Raw genomic sequence first — 15,218 nt, 5'->3', positions numbered from 1 at the left:
AAAGCACCTGTTTTTTCCACTTTCTTCACAATTCCACTTGACTATGTAGCAAATCTGTACTGCATAATAGTATTTTAAATTGGTCAGCATACCCATTCCCACTACCATACTATACATTTGCTTTGCATCTATCCGTGACGCTTGCTCGCCCAGACAAAATTAGTGAACAGCTTTTGTATTTCCGATAGTACAGCACCGTGTGGCTGCAGTGGGAGTGTCTGTACTACATAGAGAACTCTAGGGAGTGCAGTCATTTTAATGGCTTCTAGTCTTCCTAGCCAAGAGAGCCCTTCCCCATGCCATGACAGGCCATCTTTTATAATTGTTTCATCACTAGGCTACAGTTTATATGTTCATTTCTAGATAATGATGAGTTAAAAGTGACTCTTAAACATTGGATGCTATCCTTCGCCCACTGAAAAGGATATTTGTTCACATTGTGTGTACTCACAGAGAGATTCAAAATCTAAGATTTTTGGAGATTCATAATAAACCCAGAGGCCTTTCCAAGATGCTGTAATATCATTATCACTGTAGGGAGTGAGGTCACTGGATCCAATAACATCATTATTGCATCATCAGAGTATAAACTAATTTTGTGTTCTGTATTGCTGCATTCTATCCCTTTGATTGAGTCAGTCCTCCTAATTGCAATAGCTAGTGGTTGTTGTAGGGAAACTGAAATAAATAAAAACAGGACACCTCTTGGCAAGGCAAAAGCAGGTTTACTGCCGCACCAGGGAGAGTAGTTATCCCCACACAGGGAGACAGCTGCTCTCAAATGACTGTTCACAGACAGCCCCATGTATAGCTTCATTACAATGTTTTGTAAAAAAGATCAAGTAGTAGGTTACTGAACAAGTACATATTTGTTACATGAAAATCACATCACCTGTGTCCTCAAACTCCTAACCTTTGCTCTACACTTTCTTCATCGTAATTCTAACAATGCTTATGAAACTTTTTATTTGCTTCTTTCATAAGCATGCATATGCTTGTCTGTTTTATTGCTCTGCTCCCAAGACTTCTATGTTGGCTAACCCTATCTCCTGCTCGCATTCTTTCAGTCACATTTTCAATTTACCAAGAACAAAGAATACGTGCTTGTGTGCTGTGACCATTCATTCCTCTAAACTTGAAAACACAGGTTCTCCTTTAACTAAGACCTTGCTGATCATGCACTCTGTTTTCCAGTAAACTCTTCACCTATCTTGCATCATTGTGGAACTTAGGCCTACACTGTTCTTTCATGACATATAGCTCTGTAACACCGTCTATTAATGGCTGTGATGCAACTTCTTCATATTTCGTTTCCTCTCTAACACTCCCAATAGATCGCGTATAGAAGAGGTAACCTAATTGTATTCCTTGCATAGTCAGCAAGGGACACAAGGGAGATCAATTCTAATTTAGCCTGTGATCTGTGTAGTCACTCAAGTTATAAGCCATGAATCTAAGACCTCGCCCATGTTTTTAATTTTGAAGAATAAGAAGGGCCAGAAGACTCAATCAAATGCTTTTCTGTATCTATGGTGAAGGGGGTGCCTCTTTTTGATCCCTTCCCTAAATTATTGATAATATGAAGTAGTGGCCGCCGCCAGACTCATTCCTGGACCTCCCACGCTGTGAACATATCTCCCAACACCTGAGGACCCTCCACTGGCTCCCGGTCAAGAAACGAATCACCTTCAAGATACTCACCCACACGTACAAGGGCACACACAACACAGGACCAGCTTACCTGAACCACTGCGTCTCCTTCCACACCCCGTCAGATCCCTCTGCTCTGCCCAGCTGGCCCTGGCCAGCATCCCTCGCAGTCGGAAAACCACCGCCGGAGGACGATCCTTCACCTACATCGCAGCAAAGAGCTGGAACAACCTTCCCCTGCACCTCAGACAAAGCTCATTGCTCACCATCTTCAGGACGAACCTCAAGACATGGCTCTTTAGCGGCTCTTATGATGAGGCTCCCTATCCACCACCCACGCCTTGAGACCCTCACGGTTGAGTAAAAACTAATTGATTGATTGACATATTTTCGGCACACACACACACCATAGTATGAAACCTGCTTGGTCTGAGTTTATCAGAGTGTGCATATAGGTCCATAATCTATTTGCAATCTATTTGCAATAATACTGGTGAATAGCTTCACATCCATGTTTAGCAACAAAAAAGAGGCCCCCTATGAAGCACATAGCAAGAGGTCCTTTCTGGGTGTGAGAATTACTGTAATGGGCGTCTCTTACATTGTTAAGGTGAAGGAGTGCATACGTCCTGTTGCTTTAAAGAGACCGGTGAGTACAAGGTGCTAGTATCTAGCAGTATGTTTTGTAGAAAAGGGAAGATTACCCATCTGTTCCAGGCGATTTTTAAAAAATTTAAGCAGGCAAGGGCAGATATCACCCCTCTACTGTGATTGGGTTTTCTAGTGTCTGTGCGTGAGAGTCTGTCAAACTGGAAAGAATGACCGATCCAAGAAAGGAAGTTGTGTCCCTTTCCTGAATGTTTACCACCCTATGCAGTTTTTCATGGAAGATTTTAAATGTGCCTCTTCTGAAGTTAACTCGCCTGTTTCTGTTTTGATTGCTGCTATGTGGTTCTGTGTCGCTGAGACTCGGAGTTTAAGGGTGAGTAGTTTTCCAGCTTTATTGTCCTCTTGATAATATTTTTGTTCGATCTGTAATTGAGCATACACTGCCCCGTTAGTATCTAGTGGTTTGAGTTGGGCCCTGTGTGCTGCAAGTCTATGCTAGAGTTTGCAGGATCCTCTCTATTTGTGCTGTTCTTCCAGGGTCTGCATATGTAATTCTATTTGTTGTATCTATCTTTTCATAGCACTCTCTATTATTTTTAGAGGTTGTAGCTATCAGTGTGCAGTATATAGTAGCCTTTAGCACATCCCATTGAATCAACATATGTGTCCCTTCCTTATCATTTAGAAAGTGCTTTTCTATCCTTGTCTCTATTAGCTTCACTGAAGAATAGTTTGTCACGGAACCGCCAATAGTTATGTGTTGTCTCCTCCCTGGGTATCCACAGATCTACCTTGATCTGTGCATAATCCAACATAGAAAGTATGCCAACATCAGATGATACCACACGTCAGGAGCAGAGGAAGTGTTCCAACAGTGTGTATGATTGGGCTGCTGTTGCAAAACGCATGTAACTTCTGGTGAGTAGGTGCACATGTCGCCAAGTGTCAATGAGGCCTATTTCCTTTATACACCCCTTGCACCCTTAGGAAAGGCCCCCTATCTGCTGCACCCTATGCGCTGATCTGTCTTTGCTGTTACACATTACCAAATTCAGGTCTCCCCCTATGAGTGCATCTTAGTCTGGGGTTTGTAATAAGGAAGAAATTGCAGTTATGAGGATTTTCTCTTTGCCAGTGTTGAGCACACAGATGAATTAATGAGTAGTCTCCTAGTGTAATATTGACAATCACCATTCTCTCTGGAATTTTCTCTACTTTGTCTACAAGTCGTCCTCTAAAGGTTTATGACAGCAGGATAGCCTTCTGCTTTCTTACTCTTGTCTGTGGATAGGAGCTGTTGTTGGAACCATCTGGATGGTTGAGTGTGTCCATCTTTTTTGACTAGGTGGCACTGGCAACCAGAATCTTTTAATAGACAGAGGTTTGTTTCTTTCTCTAACTTTCAGGCTCAGGATTTTAAGGTAATCCATGTGTTCTTAGTCCACCCTGGACTATGTTGCGACATATAGAGTATGCCTTACCCAAGGCTTCTAGTGCTTGAGGACTGTGCGTGTGACTGAGGTGATCGGTGTTTTTACGTATCCCTCCCCCATCCTCCTTAAACTGAACACGAAGATACCTTCCAATATAAACCAATAGAACCTCGACCCATCTGATTTGCCATCTGATGCGAGTGGGTCAGTAACTGTCCTATTTTAGGATAGGATTGTCCTTCTCATGTCGAACCTGCCTTCATCTACCTCCATAACCTGACCCTTGAGGCAGCTACATAGGCAAGGCTCCCATGCCCTCCCCTTTCACCTTATCTTGATTCAGAATGAAACTTTATTACAGATGTCTTCGCCTCTAGTTCTCCTGTGGCTTATTGTTGCTGCACAGGTGTGACAGTAATGCCTGCCTATCCATCTCTGGTATTTGGATGGTTTTGTTGTTCTCTGTGTGATTTATTTTTCCATTTCACTGGTTTGAGGCTGGCAAAGGGGCCTGAAGTATCCCCTTCCTATTCTGGAGGTCTAGTCATTGGTCTACGAGATTGAATAATTGACATGTCTCTGCTATTGGTCTCATTTGGTGCTGGGTACCTTTCCACGTAAAGATGATGTGGTAAGGGTGCTTTAGTCTGTGACCATTTTAAACTCCCATCATGTTTGTAAAGTGATGGCTGAGATGGTTTGAAACAGTCACTTTATCACCTTTGAAGGTGATCTGTTTCAGTTCTCTGGTCGCTTTCAGATGATACTCCTTCGGGGGATGACAATATAGGCATGTCAGGATGTCTGGTGCTTGGTCTGCCCTGCCTTTGTTTGGCCCTGTGTGATGAGTGTGATCATGTAGGACTTCTTCTGTGAGGCTTGGGAGAATCTGCCTGATGTCGCCTTGAACAGTTCACGTATCCTCCAGTAGGATTTGGGAGCCTGCTACTTGTTATTTAAGTGGTAGTACCTCATGTTCCAATAACTCAATTTCATCTTCCCTGGCATCTATTGTATTTTCCAAAGAAGAGACTCAGGTGCTCATTATGAGGCTGTCAGTGTCCGAAGACCGCCCTCTTTCGATGTCGTGCCAATGTCCGCCCGATTTCTGGTGGAAATCCAACACCGTCAGTCTGGCCGACATAGTGATAGAGGCGCTTTCCACCTCCGGCACAGCCATGCCAACAGGACGCCGCTCGCGTATTACAATCCATAATACAGCGCAGCAGTTTCCCACACAGCTGTGCAGTGCCGGCGGTGGTAAGCGACGGGACTCATTCCCTCCCAGACGGCCACCTCGCCAGAGCAGGTAAGTTGATTGTCCGAAAGGGAGGGGGGTTGTGTGAATGTGTGTGGTGTCTGCACGTGTGTATGAATGCGAGGGGGGAGGAGGTGTCTGTGTGTGCGTTTGTGAGTGCGTGTTTGCCGAGGGGGGCAAGGGGTGTTGTGTGTGTGAGTGTGTGTATGTTTCTGTGAATGTGGAAGGGGGGAATGGGGTGTCAGTTGGAGTGCGTGCGATTGCATGTGTCTGTTTGAATGCATGTGTGCGAGTGAGTGGGCGTATCTGAGTGCATGTTTGAGTGCGAGTGTGTGGGGGTGTATGTAAATGAATGCGTGGGCGAGTGGGGGTGCGAGAATGTAGGCATGTGGTCATGTGGGGGGGTGTCTACCGGTGACAGGAATGAAGATTCCTGTCGCCGGGTGCATGACCGCCAGCATTTTCATGGCAGTGCGACGCCACGAAAATGCTGGCAGTCTGCTGAGTCATAATACCGGTGGCGGTATTACGGCTACTGCCGGGCCGAAGGTGCTCACCTACGCCCCGGCGGTCTGACCACCCTGGGGGTACAGATGGAGTTTTGGTGGTTTTGTCCGCCAAAGTCGTAATATGTCGGTCTTTACTGCCGGCCTGGCGTCGGTACGACCGTCAGACTCATAAGGAGGGCCTCTGTCTCTAAGCTCAAACAGCCTTGTTTGAGAGGTTGGAAATCCTATTGTCCCCCAGGCCCTTAAACAGTTCCTCCACAAATGTGTGCGTTTCTGGTGATTCGGGGGGATACTGTCATCCAGAAGTTGTTTGTTTGCATGGTGGCACGTTCCCAGTGGCTTGGGCTGTAGTGTCTTGTTTGGCTGTCCCTGCGCAGGACAGTATGTCTCTGATAGATGAGTCTTTCTTATTTCTGCTTGTCATTTTGTATGCCACCTGGAGGTGCCGGAAAGACAGTGCTTCAAAGAGCTACTATATAGGCCAAGAGACACGCTTTGTTGTGAGGGGACCAGGCATCCGTTACTGTTTGCATGCTGAGGTCTGTTGGCTCTGAGGGTTGTCTTCCTCTGGACACCAGGGAGCCCAGAGCCCTGTTCCCTTTGGGGGGGGTTGCTATTTACCAAATGACTTACACATGAATGCAGTGTGAATGCTATTAAGGGGCAACCCCTAAAAGTCTGTACCCAGGATGTTCCAGTATTCCTGGGAACGTGGCATTGTAGTGTTTAGCCCAAGTTGTATCCACCAGGCGGGTATGCACCGTCACCTTGAGACTGCTATGCTAGAGCGTCCCAGGGTGTGAATCATCCAGTTTAGCCTCCCTATGTATTGTTGGGTTCTTTTCTTGATCTGTAGCAATTTTTCTGGCTTCCTGAGAGACGCACTGCCATCTGTGTGGCCATTTCCGTTCCTGGGTTTTCCTTGTTGTCCCAGCCTCTGTTGACCACTTGCTATTTTGTTTATCTAGCCCCCGATCAACCAGGTGCTCAACTAGGGTTTGTGTTGGGGCTATGCCGATTCCCGGTTTACACTCAGGTAATACTGCTCTCAGGCTTTGTCCAGCCAAAGCCTGACGCACAATTGGGCTCCCCTCCGCTCATCTCACTTCCAATGGTTGCCTTGGGGCCAGTTGCTGCACTATCAATCAGTGTGTGTGTAATATTCTATTGGGGCCTTTGTCGCCCTGCCCATTTGGTCGTATTGCAGGCATGCTGAACTCAGAGCTCTGGCAAAACCCTCCTAGCACCCCTGTACCGTGGCCAAGACAATCCCTTCTCACCTCCTTAATTGGTCTCCTGGAGCTAGTCTCTGCTCCACAGGCTGTCCACCCAACCCATTCATGAGCACCTGTTCCTCATTCAGTAAGGCCTGGCTGCTATTTTGTGAAAGGTGAGTGGCTCCTGGTGTTTCCTCACACTGCTACTGCTAGATTGCTGCAGCACCACCCCCAGGAGGTCTCTTATGTATCCCCTGAGGTTGTGGGCGATTTCTGCAGAGTTAGAGGCTCAGGCTGACTCCAACTTGCATTGGCTCAGGCTGAGGAGCGTGTCCAGTTTCTTACTTTGTCACCATCTTGGCCCTACCCCCTTCTTTCCTTTTTAGAAAAATGTCCGATTCTTCACAGCCAGTTCTGGATTCCTGCATGACCCCTAAATATTTATAACTGTCTACCTGTTACCTCTGTCCAGGCACGATTCAGCTTAACTGCCTGAAACCTATTTTACACAACAGGTTTTTAGCTTTAATGCAAAAACAACTTATGGCAGCTTTCTATATGGTAGGAATCCAGGGCACTTATGGCCCTTTGCAAATCCATCAAGGTTTGTGCCAGTACCACAGTGCCATCTGCATTTTTAGGGTGTATGTCATGCATTCCCAGTTTTGGACGGTGCTAGATGACTTGATTAAAGCTTTATAAAAATTAGTTGTATACAAATTAAACAAAACTTTAACTTGAATCCTAGGGCCAGATTTTCAAACCATTTTACAGGTCGCAAACGGTCCATCGGGTCTTTTGCAACCGGAAAAATGTTTTTTTCTATGTACCAAAGCAAAATGTGACTCGTTAACTTGTTTACCGCATCACATATTGCTTTTGCGATTCGGTATTTAGGAAGGGGCGTGTTTAAGGGGCTGGCTTACTAATAGCAAGTCGCACTGGTATGTAGGAATGCTTTGTGACCATGAATGCGGTCGCGAAACATTCTCAGTTACCACCAACTTCAGGTTGGTGGTAACCCAGTCCCAGACGGGAAAGGGTCTCAGGGGACCAACTCCACTTTGAGAATTATAGTAAAAACGTTTTTAGAAGCAAACAGTGGTCCCAGAGACCACTGCCTACTCTTAAAAAATGAAAAGAAAACTCTTCTTTTCTTTTCAATGCATCCCGTTTTCCTTTAAGGAAATTGGTCTGCATTTTAAAAAAGCAATCACAGCATGGTGGTCCGCTGCCCCCTGCAGGCCACCATCCCTGTGACTGTGCCCATTCCCAAATGGGTCACAAACTGCGACCTGCCTCTTGCAACCCATTTGGGGCTCGCAGACAGTGTTAAACACACTGTTGTACATCCCAGTTTGCAATTTCCTAATAGCGAATCGCAAGGATTCATTATTAGGAAATCACAAACCACTTGACTGGTAATAATTGTAGAAGAATCTTCCAGTTTTCAAAGTTTCCCCTTTAGGTGTGCCTGTTCACTCTATCAAAGACCACTGAGTAATCAAAGCAAGCAAGCATAGAGCATCTTTCCTCAAGAACTCAGGGTCTCGTGAATCAAATCTGGGGCAATCTGTTAGTAGAACACTGGCACCATAGGTAATTGTTGATGGTGTGATTGCAACAGTACATGTCTGATCTTCACTGATCAAATTTGTGAATGTGTGAGACAAATTAGGTTGAAGATAACTAGTAACAAACTCCACGCGGGAATCTATTGGTTACCCTAGTGGTTCCACTCTTCTACGTAAATGGACTTAAAGCTCCATAAATTGTCTAATGAAAAGTATAGGTACCCCCTCCAACTGTTCATCAACAGGAGCTGTTTTCGGAAAAGGAAATGTGCTCCTAAAAGTTGCCCCATCACTCCCATAGGCTTTAACTCCCATTCAAATTGCATTCCAACGCTTCATGGGAATTCAGTGCAGGATCAACAGGACTTCCATCAACACCGGTTTTGGAATACGTCGGAATCCCTGCAAGGCATGGTCAACCATTCACTGAAGTGCTTTGGGCACAGAGAAAAAATTCTTTCAGCTTCCTCTCTAACTGCATTAGGTATCTAGGCAAGGTTCTCACGTATAATTGGAGTGTGTGAGATCTGAAAGAACATTCAACTCCTAACTGAAGTGCTGAAGATAGCAGTAACGTGATGTTCTTCTTTTCAAATCCCATTCCTCCCCAAATTTCTTTAGATCTGTTCTAACTCTACACCGAACACATACAGCAACCGCTGAATTTGCCTCAAATCTCAATTTAAGTTATTCTCACACCGGATTTACTGCAGCCTTCCTTCAGCGTGCACCAAGGCAAAAAAAGGTAACATGATACATTTCCCACCAAAACGTGTTGAGGGAAACCGATCTAGCTCTAAGTTATGAGTAGCCCGTGAACACCACTCTTCAGTGGTATCCCACCGCAATGTTTTGCATTTATGACTCTGGGGTAAAACGTGGAAATTGACAAAACGAGACTGACTTCCACATGTTATTCACACAAAACTCATAATACCTGGTATTTCAACAATTCCAAAAATACCAAAGTTTTACTTGCCACCTGTAATCAAGGCATAAGACTTTAAAATAAATTTATTGCACAAACCTCAGGAGACGCAGACCCCCTAATGTTATAAAATGAAGCAAGCCATGGACCGATACAGCATTCTCGAGATCCTCAAACACAAAGCTAGAGGATGTCCTTACTTTCACCATTTTATATAGGATGCTTGGGTTGGATACTTTAAAAATGTAAATGTGGATGAATACTGCAAAAAGGTAACAGACCTGGATTGTTCCATATTTGTAATAATATATGCATTTGTAAGAATTACTATGTACTCTGTGTTGTCACTTTATATGAGATACATTTCCTGTTTATTTGTGGGAGAGTCTAGGGATTATGATACATGATAAAGGTTTTACTATGACACCTTGTATTTGAAAAATCAATAACGTTATTTAGAACATTGGAATGCTGGGGGCTCCATTGAAAACAATGGAGTGCTGCGGGCTTTTACTGGCCGGTAAAAGCCCGCAGTGCCAACATTCCAATGTTCGCTTTGTTCACAGCAACAGCTGTGAACAAAGCCTCACGGAGCCCGAGGGGATTTTAATCCCCTCGGGCTCCGTGAATTTTTTTTTTTTTAATAGAATATTCTGCCCTGAGTGGCAGAATGTTCTAATAGCCTTAGAACCCGCCGTAGCGGTCTCTAAGGCTATAGTAAAACAAAATAGGTTAGCAAGTGACCTGCTCGAAACCGTTCAACATAATGTAACAAAGCAAAACTTGGGAGGACCTCTTCCAGCTCCTGGTCTCCAGGTGTTGGTACTAGGAGGATTTAACAGCTTTACTGAAAAACACTCAGAGTAAATAAGCATCAGACGAATAAAACTTAGGGGGTTTCTCCAGGGTGTGAAATCACACAAATAATTGCATTCTTGCATTGGTAGTTGGGCCTGGAGACCCAGAGCCGAGGCTTCTGTGTGTATCTATTTTTCTGTTCATCTGATGCAATGGTTCCTCTCTATTTGGAAGTGTAGTTTTCTCCATCTTTCAATAAGATAAGAGGTTTTAAATTGTTTATTTTGTTTTTAAATCCGGAGCTTAAAGAAAGATGGCGACGAACAAAAATAGTAAATCTGGTCCCATAAAAGCAGTATGAATGGGTGAGATTTACTACTCTTTGGAATATACAAACATTGGCAGCAGTATGCTATTAAAAACGTGCCAGTCAAAGATTTCCAGGCATGCTACTGGCAATGTCATGTCACATTTTGATCATGTGACATTATTGGACGTTACTGTTTCCAAAATTCAGACTGTACACACAGTGCACTTACGCACTGGGAAAGAATGCTTTGCATTGCACTTTTTTCTTCACAGATAAAATATCTTCCTCGTGAAGGTTCACCCCCTTCCATTACAACCCCAGAAATTTGGTGGTGCTCTATTTCCTATCCCACCCTGGACTAGAACTAGAGCACATCTGTGAAAATGTCCTAGGTGGGAAACAGTCAGAAAGGAGTTTGTGAATGCCCACAAAATCACAAGTTGGTGGGCTTTCACAAACTACCTAGGCAAATCATGGTTGATCCACCTACTCCACATTTCTTGCATCGGGTATACTACTGAACACTTCTAAAAATTGTGACCTACAATTAGGCAGTGCTGCATGTTAGTTATCGTTTGGTGAATAACTGATAGGCCTGAATGGAATCATATCAGCAATAAAAGTGGTTTTGTGAATGGGACTCACAATTTCCATATATTTTGAGATTGAGAAGTGCAATATAAATAATAATGGTCCTCTTTTCTATTATTTTTGTTTTTGGATCATGCAGCCCGACATGAGACAGCAGGACAAAAGAACACATCAACCCGCCTTATATTTTTAAGGTTCATAACCATAGAGCTAAACTGAAAGCTAAAGGCAGCCCAGAGAAAAGTTTAAACCACACTGACAGCAAACTTTTCCAAAGATATTTGTTAGATAGAAATTCATGTGCACAATTAAAAAGGCATGTATGCAACAGAAAAAAAACAATCAGAAAGGTGTACCCACAAGTTTCCGGCACCTCAGGGCTGCAGTATCCTGTGTTTATCTGATCACCTCACCATGCTACCACACCAGTTTGTTAGTTGGGGAAATTGAGATTCACACCAAGATATATCCCTGATCAGAGGCCTACATGGAAATGATAGTTGTACTCTATATGGTCAAAACAGGTCTCCACAAGCCAATATAAAAGACAGCCTAACCAAAAAGTGATCTTCTCTGTTATTCTTCTACAACCAGCATAGCACTGTGCATATTTACAAACAAATGTATAACTGTTTTTGAAGGAGGAATCTGCGACTACTGTAATGGCGCATTTCACTGATATTTCTGTTTTGTTTCAGAAACCATGAACAGGAATGCCTCTTGTCTCTTCGTGGAAACCCTGCACGCATTGCCTTTGGCAGCAGTGCTCACAGTTGAGTTTGGAATCGGCTTACTTGGTAATGGAGTAGCCCTCTGGATCTTTTGCTTCCGAATGGCAATGTGGACACCCAGCACAATTTTCCTCTTTAATTTGTCAATTGCGGACTTCATGCTCCTCTTCTTTCTCCCCTTCCGGGCTCATTACTTCTTGAACAGCAGTCAGTGGCACTTTGGTGATGTTCCTTGCAGGATCATGCTGTTTATGGTCTCCCTCAACCGAGCTGGAAGCATCTCTTTTCTGACAGTGGTGGCGGTCGATCGATATTTTAAAATTGTGCATCCTTATCACCAGGTCAACAGCATCACAAAGAAAGAAGCCATAGGGATAGTTGCTCTGATATGGAGTGTCATCATTGCCATGACAGTCCATATTTTGACAGAGACCCATTTGATAAATGAAGAATTCACAAACAGAACTCTCTGTGAGAGTTTTGACCTCAACCAGAATTTTAGTGCAACCCAGGTCTGGCAGAACATCTTCTTCATGGCTGAGTGTGTTGTGCCCTTGGTGGCCATACTGTTCTGCACCCAATCCATTGTGCGCCAGCTGAAAACCCGCCAGGTGGAAAGACAGATTAAGATCCAAAGAGCGGTCAGAGCGGTCACCTTAGTGTCCTTTGAGTTCACATTCTGTTTTCTCCCCAGCACAGTGGCCACCATCGCGGTCTACATCTCCAAATGTTTACACAAATGCGACGCCTTTCAGAAATCGTGCTTGCTCTTTGTTTTCTCATTATCGCTCACATATTTGGACAGCGTCCTCAATCCATTGGTATTTTACTTCTCCAGTCCTACATTTCGAAGCACATTAAATATAAGTATTATTCCAAACTTTCTCAGGAAATGTAGAAACCAATGAGGAAAACAAAGGTAAAATGACCCAGGTAAAAACAAAAGGGATGGTTGTCTTTAACATAGAAAATGCGAAAATCAACATCAGATTCAACCACCCTAGCTTTATGTCCCCTTTCATGCATGACCTTTACTGAAGATCATTTCGATTGGCAAAATGCAAATTACTTTCTGCTGAAGTTTCATATAGTGGTGGAATATGTTTGAGCACAATTCAGGGCACATTGGTGGCTCTGCTCTGGCTGGATCGGAAATGAAGCTATCATTACATACTAATGATCCAGTTTTAATAGGAATACTGTTTTGTCTTTCTCTTTGAAAAAAGGGGTCATAAAACAACTTGGATTATCCAGGCATCACAGGCCAGATGTATGAAAAAAGCATTTTGCAAATCGGAAATAGCGATTTTTAAGAAATCGCTATTTCTGATTCGCAAAATGCAATGTATCATATTTGCGATTCGGTAATAGCGATTTCTTAAAAATCGGCCCATATTTGCGAATATTTTGCATGTCCCAAATTGTGAATTCCTAACTGGAATTCGCCATTTTGGGAAATGCAAAGTCCAGGGTGCTGGGGGCATAAGGCCCCATCTGCTGCACCCCAAAACAAATTTTAACAACATGTAAGGTGCACACATGCCAAAAGGGCATGTGTGCTTTACATGTAAATTTTAAAAATGCATTTTAAATGCATTTTTAAAATTTGTACATGGTTACCCCCAAGTTCAACTTGGTGGTAATAGCGATTCCTTAATGCCGAATTCGCATTAAGGAATTGCTTCATACATGTGCTTTAGAAATCGAAAATAAGGATTTTGCGATTTCTTATTAGAGAGTCGCAATTTGAGACTCTCTAAACAGGGTCGCAATTTTAAGGAATTGCTATTTTAGCGATTCCTTAAAATTGCATTCAGAATGCCTTTGATACATTCTGAAAGGGCTTTTTGCATTCGCAAACGGGCATTCGCACCGTTTGCGAATGCAAAAAGCTTTAATACATCTGGCCCCACATCTTATCGGGGAAGGAGTTTGGTACCTTGTGATTACTTGAGACTGATGTTGTTAATGTTATTAGTGCAAGGGTGCGAAATATTGTGGGGGTTAGAAACAAAAAAATAGTGCTACAAGAGTAAAGAGGCAGCAAAAATTTAAAATTAAAGTTGTCATTTATTCACAAAATGAGGCCCTGTTTCTTTCTGTCTCCAGAACACAGTTAACTTGTCCAGCCTCCCTCTCATTCCCTTCCAATGTTAACGCAGTTTAAACAGCTGTAACTAAAATACAAATTGCGAAAATAAATACTGCAATGGGGCAGCACAATTAAAACTATATGAACATATCAGACAATAAAAACGGTACCGAATCCATTCAAAACAAATTCCCTCCTAATTCAGGACAGGGTTGGACCACTATTCAAGTCCAACTGGTGGTATATTTTGATTAAATGTTTGCTGGTGAAATAAGTTGCATATTAAAATGTTTTTCGTTTCTGTATTTCCATGTTTTTTCTATTTTGTTGTCTATATTTTTCAGACTTTTTATTGTATCCAGTATGTGTCTAGGCATTTATCATTTACGAAAGGGCTGTCAAATATTGTGGTGCTGGAACAATTTTCGTAGTGGGTTGCTGGCCACTGATACCACTTCAATATAGTCATTGGTGTGTTAGCGCTTTACAATGTGCATATTTTAGGGGTTTATAAAGCGCCATTGGATGGATTAAGTTCCACACCATTGTCTTGTCACAATTTAAATGCATTCAATAGTAAGTGAAGCTCCAACAAAATGACAGAGAATATTTAGTTTTCAACCATGAAGGCTTGTTGAAGGTTCATTAAAAGTTCATGAATTACAGAATGCAAAATTCAGATTACCAGCATATTCACATACTTGGAACAATATGTGGTTAATATGCAAATCAAACTTAAATAAAAGTCGAATAGATAGAGTACAATCCTCCATAGGGATACCTCAAGATGAATCTGATCAATTCTGCTCTCAATCACAATTTTGGTCTGTAGTCTCCCTCTAAATCCCGGTCTGAAGTGCTCAGTTCAGCTCTGCACTGTATTAAAAACACAACTCTAACATTTTACACACCTCTATACAGTTCTCAGGAAAACTGCCCAATCAGGTTAAATCAAGATGATACAATTACATAGACAGCTGATTCTCAAGGTTTCTCGATAACAAGCTTCTCTCTGCATCCTTCAAATTTACACAATCTGTAACTAGACAAAATACATGAACTAACCTGCCCACTGCAGGTGTCTTCTTTAATGAACTATTCATCGAAATATTCCATGACGATTACAAACAAAATAAAACATTTTCTTCACATGGAGAAAAAAAAACTGCATTTATCAGTATTAAACTCCAGCTTGCCTAGAAATAAAAATGTTCACATCAGAAAAACAAAGATCGAAACCAAAGTTAAACATTTGAAACACAAGCCTATATTAGCTAATGTCAATTTAAACATGAACAAACATGAATTCATTCTACAAAAACATTTGCGTGTTTATCAGTTAGTGTTGTGTTAATGGAAAAAACATTTAAGGGGTCATTATGAGTTTGGCGGACGGAAAAGGCGATCTGCCAAACTCCCACGGTCAGGTTGCCGCCAATGCAGCCGCCTTCCCGCAGGTCCCATTAGGAGTTCCCGCTGGGTCAGTGGCAGAAACAGTGTTTCCCCCCGCTGGGCCAG

The 15,218-nt window shown here is 42.9% G+C and overlaps 1 protein-coding gene across 1 annotated transcript; it reads left to right on the top strand.

Moving 5' to 3' along the window:
• The first annotated feature begins 11,580 nt into the window (after window positions 1-11,580).
• On the top strand, window positions 11,581-12,516 carry LOC138265162 (hydroxycarboxylic acid receptor 2-like). Its single transcript, XM_069212710.1, has one exon. It carries the CDS (start codon window positions 11,581-11,583, stop codon window positions 12,514-12,516), a length of 936 nt encoding a protein of 311 aa, XP_069068811.1.
• The last annotated feature ends 2,702 nt before the right edge of the window (window positions 12,517-15,218 follow it).

Source organism: Pleurodeles waltl, chromosome 11, assembly GCF_031143425.1.
Source record: "Pleurodeles waltl isolate 20211129_DDA chromosome 11, aPleWal1.hap1.20221129, whole genome shotgun sequence".
NCBI lineage: Eukaryota > Metazoa > Chordata > Amphibia > Caudata > Salamandridae > Pleurodeles > Pleurodeles waltl.
The sequence above is the reverse complement of the archived record's forward strand: the minus strand, read 5'-3'. Positions and strand labels throughout refer to the sequence as shown.